The sequence below is a fragment of the Strigops habroptila genome, chromosome 1, assembly GCF_004027225.2.
Source record: "Strigops habroptila isolate Jane chromosome 1, bStrHab1.2.pri, whole genome shotgun sequence".
Lineage (NCBI taxonomy): Eukaryota > Metazoa > Chordata > Aves > Psittaciformes > Psittacidae > Strigops > Strigops habroptila.
In genome coordinates this window covers 92,173,290-92,192,694 of record NC_044277.2, presented here as the reverse complement: position 1 = coordinate 92,192,694, position 19,405 = coordinate 92,173,290, and the positions used below count along the sequence as shown (strand labels likewise).

Genomic DNA, 19,405 nt, shown 5'->3' with positions numbered 1-19,405 from the left:
TGAGCTCCAAATAACCCATCTGAGCTGAGGTTTCTTTGGAACTGAAAGAGGAGAGACTGGAAAATGAAAGGAACAGAGAATTGCTGTGGAATCTGGGAAGTTTTGTGGGTGGGCAGGTAGCCATGATAAGGGCCAGCTTGAGATAGGACCCCTGATGAAACTCTAGGATACACTTACCCACATCCATCATAGCTGTGGCGCAGCACCAACCCAGCGCTATACAGCTGGTGGCACTCATAAAGCCGCCTGGATGAGTCCCTTCTGCACCACGTCCACTGCATGGGCCCCAGCAAGCTGCAGAGCTCAGGAACCTTCCTAAAATTTAAGTAACTGACTGCACACATGCTGCAGCATTGCACATTCAACCTGTCTGGGATCTCCCAGCATGTGACCACCAGAAACTGCTGCTTCTGTTCGGAAATCCAGAAGGCACAAGCAAATGACTGAAGTCCTTAACTTTCAGCCAAGAAAAGAGAAAGCTTCTTGGGCTGAAGGGGAAAGAATGAGGCCGTGCCCTTTAAAAAGCTGTCTGACCTTGTCAACCAGTATCATCTTGTACAGCTGGAATTGTGATGGCAAATAAAAATAACTGCTAGGAAACTCCCTTTCCTAACAACAGAAATTTGCGTGACTCAAAGAACTAACTTCAGGGATCATAACAAATCCTCTGATATAACTGAAAAATAGCAGTAAACGTTTACTGTGGACTGCACCAAATCATAGGAATTTGCCAGGAACACCATGACCTCCACAGGAAGCAGAAGAGGAAAGGCTTCCAGTATGAATACATCTAAAATAAATCTATCATATGATAAGGGCAATGATACTTCAAAATTAATATTTTATATTTACTAGTTATAAATTATACATGAATTGTATAAATTATAATTATACATTATAAAGCCACATTGGTTCTGAGTAACTTGAGTGTAGTGATACAAAACACACCTCTCAGCTTCCCATTCAACAAAATCCTTCAGCTCTCGCTTCATTACTTCACTAACTAGAAGACAAATAAAAACTAGACTGAAGTTTTCCAGAATCTTAGCAGTAAGTTCATCTTCCAGCAGACTGCAGAAGAGTCAACTCTCACTATTCTAGGAGAGGTAGAATTTCACATCTTTATTGCCAGACACATAAATTAGAGCCTGATCCTACACACTCATGTGTGAGAGATGTCTTAAAACTGTTTTATAACTAGCACACTCTGTTCAACCGTTTTACTGTATTTTTAAAATTATCTTACTGCATGAGTATACCCTAGAAATATGAAGCCATACAAGAGAAGCTTTTTTGATTTATATAATAAAAATATGTATATAGGATGTAGGTTTTTTCCCAGCACATTTTCAAAAGTCTGCTTATAATAGAAGCATCTTTCCTGTGAAGCTCAAAAGCTTCAGGCCTCCTTTACCTATAAGCTCTAACAAAGACCTTATTTAGGTCTTCTAAGACAACTTCTTAAGTCTGAATGAGTTTTTCTAAACAAGCCAACTCTGGAATTTCTATCTTTGGTCACTTATCTCAGCATCAAGTTTCTTATTTAAAACCTGGGAGAAAATTGTTGGAAGATTTTTCAGCTTCATACAAAGAAATATACTAATTTCACTCTAAGAAATCTTTGGCCTGAGATAGAGGATGAAAAATACCATCATAAAAGTAATTACTCTGAGAAAGATGATAGTGACTGGGAGAAGGAGATTACAGTGCAAAACAGATTTCAGATATTTTAAGTGGTGGGCACTACAGCACAACCACTCACTGTGGTACCAGAGAACAGACCAGCCAAAAGTTGATTTCATCGTCCTATTGTGGAAATGCAATTGATTTCTGTCCACTTGTATATATTCAAGCAAATATGAAGGTAATACCCAATTTCTCTTAGTTCATCCAAGTAAAAATTATATACATTTTAAACTTGTCCTCGGACTTTGTGCTGTGCTACTGGACAGTCAACAGCACACAGCATCATTAAAGCACGGTAGAAACATTAATTACTGTTAACCCCTCATGCCCTTCTTTGGGGTATGTAACCTCATGCACCATTCTACTACTGAATGGCAGCACTGACTGCCTCCCATGATTCTAGAATAAATACTTCAGGGAAGTACTTATGCTACAGCATGACAAATATTTTCTTTCTATCAACAGGTGATTTTGGGAGCAGGTTATCATCATCCTCATTTTAACACAAGGATATGAGATGCTGAGTGGGATCCTCAGCTGTATTTGACATAGCTCCATTGACTGCTGCAAAATTATAATGAGATATGTGGCCATGGAGACTTGTGGCCAGTTGCCGTAAAAATCCAGATTTGTTGCACTGGTCTAAGATCTGATATTTAAAGATCTAGAGCCCAATTTTCAGAAGGGCTTAATGCCCCTGGTTCAGAGGGAACAGAGTAGTTGCCACTTTTGTTCTCCAAGAGAGACGTCGGTGGATCCTGTCAATGTAAAGTTAATGGCCTTAAAGCCCCAAGGTCTCTCTCAGTGAGAGAGAGATGGAGCAAATTGGTGATGGAGCCAGGGTGGGCTTTGTGCCATAGATTCTAGCTCTTGCATAGTACCCTGCCCTGCCTCAGCCCCGGGCTCTCCCCTGGATGTTACCTACACACCAGCCACCTGCTACAGGGGAAAGGAGAGAGATGGTCAGAGCAGCGAAGCCTGGTACTAACATGCACCAATCACATCACGCAGATGGTGTTCAAGAGGGTAGATTTACAGCTACACTGATTTAGAAGAGTCACGAGTAGATGGAGTCCTGTTTTTGTTTCTTTCTCCCTAATATCTGTTAGTATTATTTGTCATATTTGCAATAAATTTTCTATAAAGTGACTTTATCTTTTCTTATAGAGTTAAAAAACAAACAAAAGAGCCAAAACCAAAAACCAACACTGTAAAAAGGTTCCTGCTAAAATGGTTCTGTGGAAACTCTGTGAGCAATACCAGTTAGTGCAAAATAGCTGCCTTCTGGAAAACAAGGCAATGAGGCCCTACTGCTCCCAGCACATGAGCACAGGTACAGCTCTACTAAGCAGAGTTAGCATGTCCTCACATGCTGATCAGGTCAGGGTCTACTTAAAGCACCTGCTCACGTATCCCTATGCAATGAAAAGCCAGGATACATGGTGCACTGGACACAGCCTTTTAAAGAAAATAATCTTTGTAAGACTTCTATTTTAAGCTTTTAAGCTCTGAAGTATTTCTAAAGCTTCATTCTTGGCCAACTTGTTGCATCTACACAGCCAAAGGAAGGTACGTCTGTAGCTCACACTCTCCTTATCCAGCTTTAGTGTAAAGACCTCCAACTAAAGCCTAGGCCACTGCTACCAATCTCCATACAGGCTCCTTAGATGCCTGCACTGGCACTATGGCTGTCAGGTTGTGCTAACACCTGCATACTGAATTTCAACTGCTTTTGGTACCTCCATCAGGCACCTAAACTGGCACCAGAAATAAAACGTGCACACAGAAAAGTTACACCTTCCTTCTGCCCTGTAGGAGTTCGCCTCCGAAAGGAGCTACTCTGCACTTTAGCTGAAGAGTTAAAAATAAACTAAATAGTGTTGTTTTCGCAGACTTTACAGCTATGCAGGTGTGCAATGCTGTTATAAAATATTATCTTTCAAACCAATTAAACAAATTCCCACTCTATGAAGAGACCTGCATTAACTTTACACAACATTTAAAGAACCAAAAAAGGTCAAATTTGTATTTCAATTTAAATGATAACCTTGTGTCCATTAGTGTATACTGGGTAGGACAACTGCCTACTGTCCTTCCTCCCTTTAACAGAGGGAAGAACTTGGCAGTTTCATTAACACAGCGGTATTAATGAAAAAAAGGCGACACCTTCATTCCACTAGGCATTTTAGCAAAAACAAGCCAAGGGAAAGACAGAGAGGACACGGAAAGAAACCAGACTAGTAAAGGCTGCATTGGACATAGATAAGACCATAAAACATGAATAACCCATGAATTTTAACATGCAAAGGATACTGGTACATTGCAACGCTGGTTATGGTTAAAGAGACTGTACAGCTCCTGTATCTTTGTCCTTGAGGCTTCGTTAAAGTAAGACTCTGAACTTCAAGTTCATAAATAAAATGGAAATTACAGTAGTGCCATAAAAACATAGGTAGAAAAATAGTGCAAAGCCAAGGGCTGGACACTTTTATCTGTCACAAGTACCCCCAAGCACTACCACTAGTGCTCTTAAAGAAAACACATACAGAAAACATTCTCTATTTATTATAACTGGCAGTTGCCTGTATTGCACTCTGTATTTAGAATGTACTGACTACCTTTCTGCTTCCCTTCGAAGCTGTGGAGAATAAATATAGCCTTTCACACTGGCGAGCACTGCCTGCCCTCCAGTCATGATTGGTAGCAAAGTCAGAGTATTTATAAAAGAAATCAATTAAAAAGTAAACCAGACAATATCATTTAAGGCCTCTGTCCCTGCTAGTCTGCTCAACAGACCACACTTTCTTAAAATAAGAACATCTACCACTTCTGTTACAGTAACCAGACAGCGAAGTTAAACAAAAAAAAGGTCACATTTATGGCTGCCAAGAATGCAAAGTTCCTGAGGCTCGGCCAAACGCAACAGCAAAGACGCCCTTCGCAGCACTCTTCGGGTGCCTCACACTGGAGGAAGGAGGGCAGACCGGTGGAGGGTGAGGCCGACACGACGCTCAGGCTGAGCACCTCATTTAAACCTTGCAGCCCTTATCGAAAGGGGTTTGGAATTACAACTGATTACATAGTGCAAACTCATATCAGTTCCCACAGATAAAAAATGCACAGACGGGAGTCTAGAACAAAAGCCACCACCAGCTAGGGCTGTGAGGAGCACCAGCCATTAAGGAAATAAACTCCAGGGATCAGAGTCTGGTATCAGCTATTCCTGAGTGAGCCTGGAGTAACTCCAGCTTTTCAGTGAGGTTTCAGTGAACTTACGCAGGTGTAACTGATATCAGAGTCTGAATCAGTTCGGTGATGAGGCACCAAATTAAAATGAAGCGTTCATTAAATGACAGCCTTTAAGATTTAGAGCAACTACAAATCATCGGAAACAGAGTTCGTTAACCTCGAGTGGGACAGAAGAAATAGCCACCAATTTACTTACATTTACACAGCTTACATTTACACAGCATTTCGCAAGTATTTACTTCAGCAGGTCCATAACGTTTTAAAGGAGGGTTTGGCTTAGCGTGGTCTGTGTAACTCTTTAACAGGGTTCTTGCTGCTGCCTCATGTAAACTGTTGAAAAAATGTATTCTATCCATGCCCATGCAGCCACTCTATATAGGCACAACCAAGATTCCAGTATTGTGCACAAAATAGGAACTGTATCATGGCTTTTCTTAAAATATTAACTTCATGGTGAGTTTGCTACTCGCAGGTTACTGACAAAAGGCATGCTCAATGGCAGGGAAATATGCATACTTCTGGTATTTCAAGGTAGATGTCATGTTTGATCTGAAAAAAATACCAGTTTTCTCAAGGTAGTCCAGTCTCCCAAAAGAGAGTGCTATCTTAGTCGGAAATAGTTTTGTTCGGTTTTACTTCTGTAATTGAATTCAATAGGATAAATCAAATTGATTTCAATGCTGAAAGAAATGCCATGGCAGCCAATTGACAGGAAAAAATATTTTCTTAACAGTTCGTTATCATTAATGGGGCGCAAGCTAGCAGACAGAAGAACTTAAGCAGGCTTTTCCCTCTCCCTCTTTCATGAAATAATCAAAACTTTCTGAGAAATCTGAGTGTCACCAAGAACCAACAGAAAGCATGAGGGTAATGGCTCCGCATAGGCAGAGTAATACTGCAGGATCAAGTCATGTGCGGCTGATGGAAGATGCTAAAGTTCTAGCAGTCTTAAAAGCTGGCTCATTTAAGGGTACACACTATTGAATGGGTCCCATTTTCCTTTTAGAAAGCAAAAATCTACACCATACGTACTGCACGGTAATCTAGACTTTTCCCAGACTGGGACTTGTCAGTGATAGAGTAGCCTGTAAAGAATAGGCACTTATACCAAGAATTGGCATAGAAGAGTATTATTTGGCAGGTATGGCACCAAAATACGACCATTGTGCTTTCTCACAAAAAATACACTCAGCAGATGGAGGCTCAGACAGACACAGAGTTTTAGGTTGTTGGCGGGCTGTGTTTCTTCTTTTTGCTTCGGTAAGATTTGCAAATGCAGCAGATGATGCATGGAGACGCGACAAGCAGCAAGGGAGAGGTCACCAATGCTATTATACCTAGTCCAACGAGGATTCCCACAACCTGAAAGACACGGTGGTGAAAAATACGTTTCTAGCTAACATGGAACATAAAATACACATATGCATGCATAAGCACAGCAGAGATCCCCTCAAAAAAATAGATAAAAACATGAAAATAATAATCTTTGCCCTTCACTGAAGGGTAAAATTGCTGTGCTTCCTGCATGCATGAGAGCTTTGCTCAGCTGACTAGGAACGCACCTGCGTTCTGTTCCACATCACCGAAGCCCGTGAGTGGCCCAGCTTGTTTCTGCAAGGGCCTCTGTCGTAATGTCGTAAGAAGATATCGTTCTGAAAAACAAAAGTAGAAGCTGCAAGAGCAGATTACAGTACTGCAGGGAGAGCTTCAAGGCTGGGCTGGAAATACAACCTTCCCGATGCTGCTTTAAGACTACCAGCTGCCAGCAGACAAGTTCACCTCTCTTCTAAACAATTATCTGGAGGAACTTTCTGCAGTTTCAGAAAGTGTGGTGTGTGTGTGGGACCTGAGCTACTGTATAGCATTTTTCACCCCCACTTTTAAAAACCATAAGCATATGCGTTGCACCTACTGCACAAGTACCTCATCTGTAATTTGGTGATGATAAATAGCATCACCAAATTACAACGTATCTGTTAGATATGCAACAGCATATCTAACAGAATATCTGGGGTATATATATAACAGAATAGATAACAGAAATATCTGGTAAACAGCAGATATTTCTGAAAACTAGCAATCTGAGGAATCATTTTCCTGAGGTACTTCTACCTTCTGTTCTCCTGCTGTCCCTACACCTTATAGTCATTTTCTTCTTAAGCTTAACAGGAAAATTAGAAAAAAAAAGAAATCCCTGTTTCCTCGTTCTTTTTCCATTGATGCTTACCCAATGATCCATTTTTTTTCTTCAGAAAGTGGCTAGTGCCCTGTGTTACCCTCCCTTAGCCAGCTGTGCTGTAACTTTGTTTCCTCTTTCATTTCTCAGCCCTACTCTTTGGCTCTGCAGGTATTACCTTCATCTGTGCCCGGAGCTCCTGTAACCCTCCACATTTAGAAAAACTACATTTGAATCACACTACAGTTTCTTTCTTCTTCCTCCTTCTGAATGGATGAAAACTTGATAAGAGCATGTTTGCAGAGTCTGTGAGGATCTGACAGTCTTCCAGTTCAGCACGGTGTTAAGCAATCGTTGTGTACTGTATGTACTCTGAGGCAAGCGGTAAGAATCATGTTGAAAAAGCATGCTCACACACAGAAACAGGACCTGACACTAAGCAAAACCTGTTTCGCATGCTGAGAAAAGGAAGGGCAAAGAATGAGGAAGTCTCATTGTTTGCTGGCTGCAAAGTACAAAGAAGAAGAAAAGCTATGGAGCGCCTAACATCTTATTGCAAGTGCTGGTAAAGTCCTTTTCACACTCCCACTGTTGCTTCTGACAACTGTCCCAAGAAGGGAAGCTGCTATATACATGAGCACATTACTCCTGTACTCTTAATCCTGCTAGGAAACTTGAAGCCACACAAGTTGAGACTAGTTGATATCCCTTGAGAAGTAACTAGCAACCTGCATCTCATAATTCATGTTTATAATCCAGTATTTTTATAGTCAAATCTACTAACCAATCATTCCCTTCAGCAAGCACAGCACTAGAGACGGACTAGTAAAGGAGACCTAGTCCATATTAGCTCTCAACACACCCTACAGTGAAACAACCCCCTTCACCCACTACCATACCATTATTTGGACAGGCTGTGACCTTTGCTGTTGTAGCAGGTGGAAGACACTTATTCCCCTGGCTCTCAACCAAACCGTTTTTAGCTACACACTGGAAGAGGGTATCAGAGAAAGGTAGTGCTGGAATGGATCTCCAGGAAGCAACGAGTCTATCCCATTTCCCACACAAAACTATGTTTATAATCCTTTATGGAAAAAAGTATATTCATATAAATAAAAACACTGGGTGAACAAGAAGAAAGAAATTAAGTCAAGAGCTAAATTGAGCCAAGACATTGACTGGGATATCAATAAATTGATGAAGAGCTTGTACAGGTCCTCAGACGAACCCCAACCCCTTTCCCCTTTATCTAGGTGGTTTTTTCTGCAGCACTTACATCCAAGTTCTGTAGACAGTACCAGCAAAATGTGTGTTTGCAGTTCTTGCACATCATCTGAGCACAACCCTCATTTCGCTCAATGTAGATCCGACAAACTGGGCACTGCTTAATTGGTGCCTCTGACTCTGTTCCAATAAGTGATCTAGAAGAGTAACGAAACATTAAAGTTAAATGTGAATGTAATTACTGTTGATATTCTGGTCCACTACCTAATGTGTACTGCGCTTATTTTCCAGAGCATCTAATGCTGTTGTCTTTAATGCACTCAATGTGTGAGGCTTGTTATGTTCAGTACAGTATGTTGAAGTATACTCACTATTAGGTGTAAGATTATCAATATCATGTGAAAGTTGAACTCCATTCCCTTTGTCTTTTATGCTACATAAAACTAACACTCACTACACCCACAAATCTATCATCTGTAGAATTAAAAATCAGCACTTCGTAAAACAGCTTGCACAATTCATTTAACAAGACTGGATTATACAACTCATAGCAGTCCTTGCCTGAACAAAACAGCCTTAAACTCACCAAAGCCAGACATCAAACCCAGAGAAAAAAAGCTCTGGCAAGAGCTCTCTGGCAACTCCTATTCAATGAAGTCTCTAGCAAGCAGAATGCTTAGATTTTAAGGAAGTCTTTCATTTTTTGCAAAAAATTATAGAAAACTTTGAATGCATATGACCGGAAGTCATCTGATTCTAAAGACAAAGACAGATGGCCAGAGACATGATATAATTTAAACACAAAAGTGCTCTCTTTCTGTAGATTGTCTTATGCAACTTTATCTGTAGGTTGTTTACACCTATGCAAAATGAGCTTAAATCAGATTTCTCACACCAAATGGGACATTTTATTCTGCGTAAGAGTTAAGATTTGTCTGTGCAGCTAAATATTAAACAGGGGTGACTTCTTAATCACAGCATAAGCAAAGTTTGAATCCTAGAATATTTCTGGTGTATTGGATTTTTTGTATGGGCACAAGTCGTAATTTTAGCATGTGAACAAAGTGTTTAGGCAGATTCAAAGCCCTGGAGGGCTTCATCTTTCAGAATTGTCAGTGGCAACCCAACCTTCTCAAGTACACAAATAATATTAAGTATTAAAAAATAAGATTATCATTTAAAGTAATAATTAAGACTGGAATTATATTTAGGAAACACCAGGAGAGATGGAAAGTTTCAGAGATGCACCTAACAAGCTAGAAGGAAGGCATTTCATTAAACTGATGTGACGCACAGAACTAGCACCCCATGCCACAAAGAACCAAAAGACAGTGTGACCTCTGTGGGTTCCCCTCTTACCCATGCTCAGTTCGCAATGGAGTTTGGTTTTCCTGGCACAGATGCTGTGGGTGCCATGCCTCCTTGCAAAAGAAGCAGAACTTCAGGTGGCAAGATGGGCATTCCACCGGCATCGGCGCTCCCGACTCGCTTGGTGCAGTATGGCACACCGTTTGGCAGTCGACTGCAGGGCACCATGTTCTCCGGGGGTCCAGGTGGACTTCTGAAATGTATCAGAGAGAGAAATAAAACTGTTTATTCAGTCCCCTTCTCATTCTAGTGACATTCCAGTGACAGGTACGCAAGACCCAGTTCTGCACGTGGGTGGGGAAGCTGAAGTCCTCCGCACCCATGCCTATGGGCATTTGAACCTACTCCTCTTCTTTAGGCAAGTCTGCAATTGTGCTCTGCTAAGGCAGTTGCACTGGAAGCATCACGAGAATGGCAATCACTACAGAGGATGTATTGTTTGCCTTTATAGGGAGGTACAAAAGATTAACCTAACTGCTGCTCTCTGAGAAGCATGTATTTTTGTGACATTAGGCCATCAGGTCTTTCACGTGTGCAAGCCATACAGTATCTTTCATGTAAACAGCAGGACTGTGATTAAATTAATGTTAAGTCACACTGCATGGTTTATTTCCTCCCCTCTACCTACAAACGCCAATTAATATTCACTTTATTATATGATCACTATTTGTCAGGTACAGTGATAGTCAACATGAGATTCGGGGTGGAGATGCTCAGTTACAGACATGGCAAAGAATGATAAATGTTGCTTCTTCCTCTCACTCCCCAACATTTATTCAAGGAATTTGGACTTGCAGCAGAAACCCAGCCGAAACACATTCACTGTTAGGGGTGCCCACTCTGTGTGCAACTTTATGTTGCTCAAGCCAATGAGGTGCAGCCAAACACTCCTACCCTACAAAGCCTCCCTAGAAAAGGGCTGTTGTGCCTGCAGGAGCTACCGGCCTCTCTTCCTTCCCTGGGAGCTCTCTGACACCACCACTGAAAATAAACGGATGGAGAGGATGTCTCAGAAACAGGTGGAAATCCCTGACTGTGAGATGCCAAAGCCATTACAATGTACCTCCAGCAGATAAAATATTGTCCCACTTGAAACAAAAAGCTGCACAAGAGCCCCAGACACATGTCCTCTGGCAAATTTTGCTAAAACAGTTGAAGGCACTTCCTCCTATGCACACCCCCCTGGCCTGCACTGCTTTTCTGCAGGAGGTTGCTGGTAACCCACAGTGAAGGGGGCTGGTGGATGGATATCTAGCAGATGCCCCAGTCATGTCATCTGTAGGCAATGCCAGCAAAACACCTGTACCTCTGCCTCCAGCCGTTTCATGAACTTGTTGCATTCTTTCCTCGTATTCTCTTACATGTGCTTCCTTTGCCCCACAAACCAAACAAACATTTTGGTTTGTACTGAATGAAAGCCAGAACAGAATAGTTAGCAGCTTCATTTGTCAGAGGAAGAGAGAGACATGGATGGGCAGCACAAGCCATTTTACATTTTTATATACTTTTAAAAAGTAGTGTCCTGACTGAGAAATCACTATTTCTGTAGCTTCCCTCGGTGTCTTGTAAAAGAAACTCTAAACTAGGCAAGACCACGGTCTAGGACTGGCTATTGCATTTAAGTCTTCACACAGTAGCTTCTGTATGCTTTCTGTTGATAAACAGCAGTTAAATGAGATAAAGTGCAGTTCCCACAGATAGCTGCTGTTTAACATACCTTTGGAAACCTAACTTCTCCTATCCTGTTTTTGGATGAAAGATAGGACGTCTGGTTTTGACATCACTGGGAGGAGGGGAGTTAGCTTGTAAGTCTTACTGGTTTTTACAAATTTGTTGCAGCAAGATGTAATGAATGAGATGAAACTCCCCCCTCTCCCACTTCCTCCATTTTACAAAGAACCTACAGATGGTGTTTTGCAATCCATGCTGTCTCATACTGCTTGGTTTACCATGGCATAAAAGTGAAACCAGGAAAAAATAAAAAGGAGCAGCCAAAAAAAGGAAGGAGGCTCTCTCATTGCTGTGACAAGCCTCTCCATCTTTTGGTTAGGGCCATTTCTCTCCCAAGCCTTTCCCCTGCTTCCCCAGAACCAGATTAGCCACACTTGCTCCACTCTCAGGAGGAAAGCCTTCCCAAACAGTGCCAATAGCACGCAAGGATCTGGCCAGTTTTCACAAGCAGGTGGGAGACAGATGGGGGAAACACAGCTGAAGTTCTCCTTTCTCCTGAAGAAAGGAGAACTTCTGGCTCAGGAGAGGTACTCAATGAAAGGATGAAGCCTATGCCTTTCACAGAATATTAGGTACACCTCCTTTTAAAATGGACTACTCTTTGGTCAGGCATAAAACGGATATTCTCATCATCTGCCACCTAGTCTATTGGGCAACTGTCACAAAAATAGAAATATAATGCATGTGTCCTAACCACATCCTATTCCTCTATTTCACGATTTCTGATGACCACATCAACCCCTTCCTAAACAGACATAGAGCAATTCCTGTTTCTTCTATTAAAATATGCTGCATGGAAGCTCTGTGGCTAGATCCTGACTGGATGCAGAGAAGTTACAGATATGTAAGAAAGCTTGCTTTTAAGCCTGAAAACATTTGCATTTTAAGAACACAAAACCCACAATATTTTCACAATATCATATTTTCGGTGCATTCCTTATTAAACTAAGCAAATGTCTATAGATATACAATTGTATGCCAGTTACTTCTCACTACTTTTTTACCCAATATTATTTGCCATTTTTTTTTTCTTTTTTTTTAATAAGGAACTGGAGAGAAAATCTCTCTTATTAAAACAGCCAGAACAGATGGGGTACAGGAAAAATAGCTTTTGGATGTATAAGCTCTTCTCCAGGTCTTCAAAATTTTCCCCAAAATTCATCTCACAATAGAAAATGTCCGGAAGGGTGAGAAGCACTGGCTTTACCTATCACTTGAAGACTAGTAAGCTAAGACTACAGAGCAAGTCTTTTGACTTACCCAAGAAGCATTTCTAGTAAAGCAAAGGGGGTGCTGAAGCAAAGATCCCATATCTCAACAGAATAAAGCTGAGAGAAGAAGGGTCTAAAATAGGAAGTTGCAGAGTTTGAATAAAGGGCTCTTCATCAGAGTAAAAGTCATGACGGATACCCTAGTACCTGCCTATTTTAAGGGAGGAAAAGCCTGGGTTTTCTGTAGCACCAGGTTTTAAAAGGGCTAGGTTGCACTAAGGCTGACACAGACACAAGACACACAACAGATCTCCACTGCTGGATGTCCCCGGGCAGATTATGGGTTGGAATTCAGCCCCAGCAGGTGCCATCAGCAAGGTTTATGGCTAGTTTCAGAAAAGACTGTCAGGCCAGTGTTGGCACCGGTCAGGGCAGACAGGCTTGCCAGGTTGGGATCAGGTGAGAACAGGCTTCAGGCCAGCAGAAGCTAATAAGCCAAGTCCAACTGATGAGTCCAAAAAGGGCAGCCTTGAAGGCAGGGCTAAATCCAGGATAGGCAACAGGTCTTAGCCAGGATTGGGATTAGGCTGGTGTCCAGGTCAGAGCTTTAGTTAGCAGGAATCATTCCCAGATATCAGTATGATGGATTTATTGCTGTGACCAATAGGCAAGGCAAACAGGCTATGTATAAGCCTGCTGCTTGGATGCCAGTTTTACTCATTATAAAGGAGAAAGAACACATCTTAGAAGAGAGATAATGGAGGTGGAGGAAGATGTGTCAGACTTTGGCAAGAAAGAAAAGGAGGATTTTAAAAACAGAGAAGTTTCAGGGTTCTGTGTGTGGGAGGCAGTAAAAAAAGAAGAGATGTAATAGGGAGCTGGACAAAAGATCATGAATTCAGCTTTGGCTAGTTAGCTAGTTGGCTAGTTACTGAGGAGGACATACCAGGAGATCATTCGTTTCACAGGCCTCAGTTAAAATATTTTCCATAAAACAGATCAATATATTGCAAGAATGTCTCTTTCTTAACTGCTTTAACATGGTGATTTAACAAGCTCTGATTTCCACTGTCTAGGGCTCTAGACAAGCCATTGCTTGGCTTATGAACTGGAGGGACTTCCTAAGGAATTAAGGATAAACAAGAAGAAGATAAAATAGGAGAGAGAAACAAAAAATAAAAGCAAGGTTTGGGATTTTTTTTTTCTTTTTTGGCCTGAGTGCCTGCGAATCACAGCTACAATCTGCATCTGTCCATAAACTCGGGGGCATACTGCAGCTTCTGTACTTCATGATCATTCCCTGTGACTCATGCCAGATGAGATTCTGTAAAAACCCACTTATTCTTCCATGTGACCATCTTTTCAAGTGCATTACTGTGCCTAACTTTTATGAACTTCTGCATTTCTATACATGTTCCCAATCTATTTGCATCAAGGCATGCATGTAAAGCACGAACGCAAATACAGTCTTTCAAGGAAAGTTTGAAAACGGGCATAGTCAGGGTAGATCAGTCCCAGATACACTACCCTGCAAGCCACCATGCAGTGAGTTCTTTGAAAAACTCTGCAACTTCCAGCTGAGGCTTTCAAGTTGGTGTCAGCCTTTAAAACCAGTGTGGGACCTCATCTTTCTGACTAGCAAGTTTATTCTTCAGCCTTGGAAAGGAACCATCTCCTGAAGCAGAAGGCTGGCCTCTGGCATAGGAAAGCTTGGCCCCAGTAAGACTTTCGGTTTCAAACTTCTTTACTAATATGCCTTACTCAGTAATGAGGGATCCATTTATCCCTCAGGAAAAATAAAATACACTAGATGAACACACATGAGGCTTCTGCATAAGCTCCTTGCATGGAGCAAGCAGCTTTTGCAATAACCCCTATCACACTGCAGGGTCTGTCTCCGCCAGGAGTTCTGAAGATCCCTATGGATGTACGAAAGGACTGTGTGCATCCTGCACTAGCCTCTAGCACCTTGTCTAGTTCTACCAGTACAACCACCACCTCAAGACTCAGGATGAGCATGCTGCAGGAAGAACAATGGAGCCTTAGGCATGCAATCTGAGGGTGTTGCCCACAAGCTTGACTAAAAGTGTGGTATTTCAGTAAGACACCAGTCTGTTGATTCTGCTCCACTGAAATAATTTCAGTAGAAAACAAAAATAAAATAAAAAATAGATTAAAACCAAAATGTTTATGGAGCACAGTCAAACCTAGTGACTGCTCTTAAACTCTTTCAAAACAAAGCTATCTTCTCTGTCTCTTCCTTAACTTGCCCAACAGGCTTTGTCTTTGCAGTATGTAATAATGCTGCCTCCACTGACACGTTAAAAAGGAAGGTAATAGAAACCAAAAGGCTCGCACCTCGTTCAAACTTCAGCCTCTTGTATAACTGAAACTGGTCAACCGGCACCAAACAGGCAATCTGCAATAAGAAACAAACACACAGAAAAAACATTAGAAACACAGACTTGAAAAGAATTAATAAGCACCTTGTTCTACACACCTGCTCTCCTGAGCTGGCTCTCAAATCCACCACCTCTCCCTGCTTGCTTTCACCACCATGTTCCTCTGTACCTTGACTTCCAAGATTTAAAAGTAGTTCTTGACCTCTCCTGTTGCAGCCACACGGCCCAGTAGTTCAGCCCATGTCTTTCTTACTATGCATAGGAAAGCCTTCTCTGTGGATTCTCTATTTACTTCAGGCTTCCCAGTTTTATTTCATGTTGGTTTAATGTAAGGAAGGGTGACAGTTTGCCAGGCTTCTAGACAGCAGCATGTTGTTCATGCACAAGAATATAGCTCAAACGAATGGTTCCTCATTCCTCAGCCTTAATGGCAGGGGTCACTTAGCTCTTTGGTTTCCATTTTTTATTCACTTCATGGGTTTTGGGCTGAGATGGTTAATGCCACTGCTGTTGGAATTTGCCTTAGACATGCACCAGCCCACTGGGAACTGGACTGAAGTCAACAAATTTAGTTGGCATAAGACAAACAGGCTTTGCTGATACATTTTACACATTACCATAATTAAACTAGCAGCCTAAAAGACTAAATGCCTCTAATATCCAGTTAACAGTCGATGTAGGAAAACTAAGTACTTTATTTAAAGCCCTTAAGCAAACCTGCATACAAGGTAAGGAGGGGTTCAAAAGAAACTTTACAGACATTTCAGGAGCCACAAGTTTGTTGGACTCAGAATCTGAGATCATTCTCATTATCTGATCCATTTGTAATATTGCACCAGCACTGAAAATCTCTTTCTCTTTTACTGAAAATAAACCTAGACTAATACTAATACAGCACCTCATCATTTGAAGCACTGTGAGACAGTGCAGAACTGGCAGTTTCAAAATGGAGGGCTCTCAAACCTCACATCCAGCATCCCACCACAGTCCTTCAGATTACTGTAAAAGGCAATTTTTGTCCTCAGTGAACTGGACACTGGCCCTTGCTATCCTTCTGGGTTGTGTGATACAGCACTCGTGAGAAGAAATACAAAGGCAAAACAAATCAATATATAATTCAATACCATGCTGTGGGTAATTTGCTTTTGTAGATGGAAAAAAGAGAATAATATATCCACTTCAAATCAACTGGAATTAAAATTGCATTCTGAAGCAGATATCTGGATCATTTATCTGATGTCAAACTTTAAGTATTCGAAGATGCTTAAAAGACTTACACTTGAAGATATCAAAGGATTTAATATCACAATGGGAAACACAAACAAATCTGAACAAAGCATACTCTTAGTCAAGCAAGACAGCCCTGGGTCAAAGTACTGTCCTTGTTCAATTTCTGAATTCAGGGTGTAAACTATTTTTAATATGAAAGTATTTGCATGTCTGAACAATATTACATTAGTATGACTGCAAGACATGGAGTGCTTCCTGGCAAACTCTTCACCTGTTCATCAGAAATCAGCTGAAACACTCTCGGAAAACAAGTAACAACCAAACAGGAGGAAAGAGTCAAGTTCAGCAGCTTCAGCAAAGACGACAACCAACAAAGCTATATAAAATCCACAAGACACATCATTTCAGTATTGCCCACTCCTCCCCAGGGCAGCTGCAAATCTAAATAGTTTGGAAAACAAAAGAAGTCACTGCTTTTCTCTAGCTGGGTGAGCATTGGCAACTACTTTAAATTTCCATTCATTACGACAAATTAAAACAGTGCATCTCAGTGCTGTAAGAGCCGCTTGAGTGAATTGTTTAGTTGTTTGGGGTCTTTCTGTGCTTGCTTTTGCTTTTAACAAATAGTTTTCCAAGAGCAGCTCTATTGAGCACAGAACTTCCCATGCATTAAAAATCATCCTTTTTAATTACAGTGGGAGTGGAGTTAGGAGTTTCATTGCAGATTTCAATAGGAAGCAGAGTCAGTGCTGTAAGCTTCCCCTTCTCCACCTGGAGACCTGATTTTACCATGCCAGCCTTTCCCACCAGTTTCCCCCAACCTCACTCTTCTTCCTACGTACCCTCTTCACAGTTCAGGTCCCCCATCCCTGCATACAGCTCCAGGTGTTGAACACACACCGCTGCTACTGACCCCCCCAGGCTTTGAAAGACCAGCTCCCAGTAGCACCCACATAGAGATCAACCTGAGAGGTGCTGAGCCAAAGCCTCTCACAGGTCTAATATCTTTAGGCAAGAGGACATGCACAATCTGCTGCTGCCTGAATTCAGGGACACATTGAAGCTATACGTGCAAACTCAACTGAAAACAAAAAAAGAAACATGAGTATCAGGTCCCAAAAAACCCCAGCAAATCCTTTCCTGAGTGAACTCTTAATCTCATTTATGCTTAATTGAGGAGGACAGCCATAAGCATGGTAAGGGGATTACGTGTTTATCTCCTCCTACTTGGCACCGGAGTCTAAATGTTCATCTTCATACAACTTCTCCAGCCCCACACAGGAGTCCATCCCAAACACCTTCTCTTCTGCACAACCACACACACTTCTGGGCTGGACAGAGGATGGAGATCTGGGGATGAAGCAAACAAGCAACCCAGCAGATGGCAAAGGGCTAAGAGAGAAAGACCATAAGCACATCTGAAAGCAGACGTTTCTTATTCTAGACTATGAAATTATTCAATGTAGCCAGAAATGCTACAGGACAAGTTTTTGGTCTTTTTAATTTTTTTATTTTTTTTTTTTTAATTTTTTTCATCTTTTAATGTTGGGTTAAGGTTACAATAAAAGTCTATGAAGAAAATGAGAGGCAAGGACTCTGCTCTCCTGAAAAGATGTTGATTTGTGATTTAGCAGGCTGCTGGGAGTTGAAGTAGGTTTTCTGGTTTTCTATACCCTGTAAGCAACACCTGCAGTTAAAATCCCCTTGTTATAGTGCACAAGAACATGTAAGAGCTCACGCTAACAGCAGCAGCTTTCACCTGAAGTAAAAATATCCATGGAAAAAAGCAAAATTTTGAAGGCTCACTACCACAAAAGGCTCCAGCTGGACCTTTGCCAAGTGCCCAAAAAGACTGCCCAATGTGGTTTGATAACCAGGGCCCTGTTACTATGCGAGACAAAAAAGCAAAGGAAGGAAAATGAAAGCATTTGAAATAATTGGGTTCAGTTTACACAGGGGCAGACTGTTCCTTGTAACCCAGGCAGTGCAGTAACCAGGAGCCAAGGAAGAACAACTCCCCTGTTTTCACATGCTGGCTACCACAGTGGAAAGGGAAAATCACTGCTCCACCTATTCTCAGGCTTTCAAGGGAGATGCAAGGAGGCAATCAAGAAAACTGAATAGATCTTACTTCCTTTCACACCCATATGAATCAAACCTTGATAATGCCAAGGGAGGGAAGTTCACCAGGGCAAGTGCTTCTCCCTTTCTCACTTTAGCAGCTACACAACAAGGGCAGATCCTGCACTGGCAGCCGCAATGGCTGTTTGCAAAGGGTTGCATTGCCCACCTCTGAGAAAGTCCCACTCACATGGGCACTGTCTGGCTTTGCAAGGAGTGCAAAATAGTTTTAACTTGGGCTGTGGTCTGCTTTTGAAAGGGGTAGGGGAGTTTAGACTCTTCATTGTTAGAAATTACACCCACACCTTTCTTCATCAGTTACCATGCTCACTAGAGTCATCATGAAATATTAAATTATTCATTTTCTCCATTAAGGAGCTCTTCTCTTATTCAGTGGCAAATAAAAACAAAATTAAGACTCTCCCATTTGCTCCCCGTGGATTTATTTAAAAATGAGTAAATAAGAAGAACCAAAATTGTAATTTTGACCCTGAAAAAGATAGGCTGGCCCGCAACATTTTCTCATCCTCCTCTTCATTTTACCATTTCAATCGCCTCTAGCAAATGGTAAACCAATTTTCAAATTAAAAATAAAACTGCTATTTTAAACTTACCCCCAATGGGATTTTTGTTCAGCTGTGTATGGAATATAACGTAATTAAGAATTCTAAGATCTGGGTCACTGTCCCATTTCAGTGTCACTTTACAAAGTGCTGACAACCCTCTGTCAGGTTAGTATTAGTGTAGATCATAGTCTACACAGATGGAGGGACAATAAGCAGAATCTGCACTGCATGCACAGGGGTAATTCTCAAAAGACGCAAAAGGAGAGCCCAAATCAGTAACTCCTTTACTGCCTGCTGCACGGTTTTAATCCAGATCAGATTATATATACATGGATCACTGGCATCAATGCTACAAGCTTCAAAACAATACAGGAATCAGAAAGAGCAAAGCACAATCCCCCAGACATTATCCAAGTGAGTATTGCATTCGAAATCCCTGTA

The 19,405-nt window shown here is 41.5% G+C and overlaps 1 protein-coding gene across 1 annotated transcript in view; it reads right to left on the bottom strand.

Moving 5' to 3' along the window:
- Positions 1-6,049: 6,049 nt before the first annotated feature.
- RNF144B (ring finger protein 144B) overlaps positions 6,050-19,405 on the bottom strand; it is a 48,331-nt gene continuing 34,975 nt past the window's right edge. The window contains exons 4-8 of the mRNA XM_030503564.1: positions 15,004-15,064; positions 9,695-9,896; positions 8,388-8,532; positions 6,498-6,587; positions 6,050-6,297 (exon numbers count right to left, since the gene is read on the bottom strand). Of these exons, the coding sequence (XP_030359424.1) occupies positions 6,157-6,297; positions 6,498-6,587; positions 8,388-8,532; positions 9,695-9,896; positions 15,004-15,064 (639 nt within the window). The 3' untranslated portion in view covers positions 6,050-6,156. The remainder of the gene's footprint in view (positions 6,298-6,497; positions 6,588-8,387; positions 8,533-9,694; positions 9,897-15,003; positions 15,065-19,405) is intronic.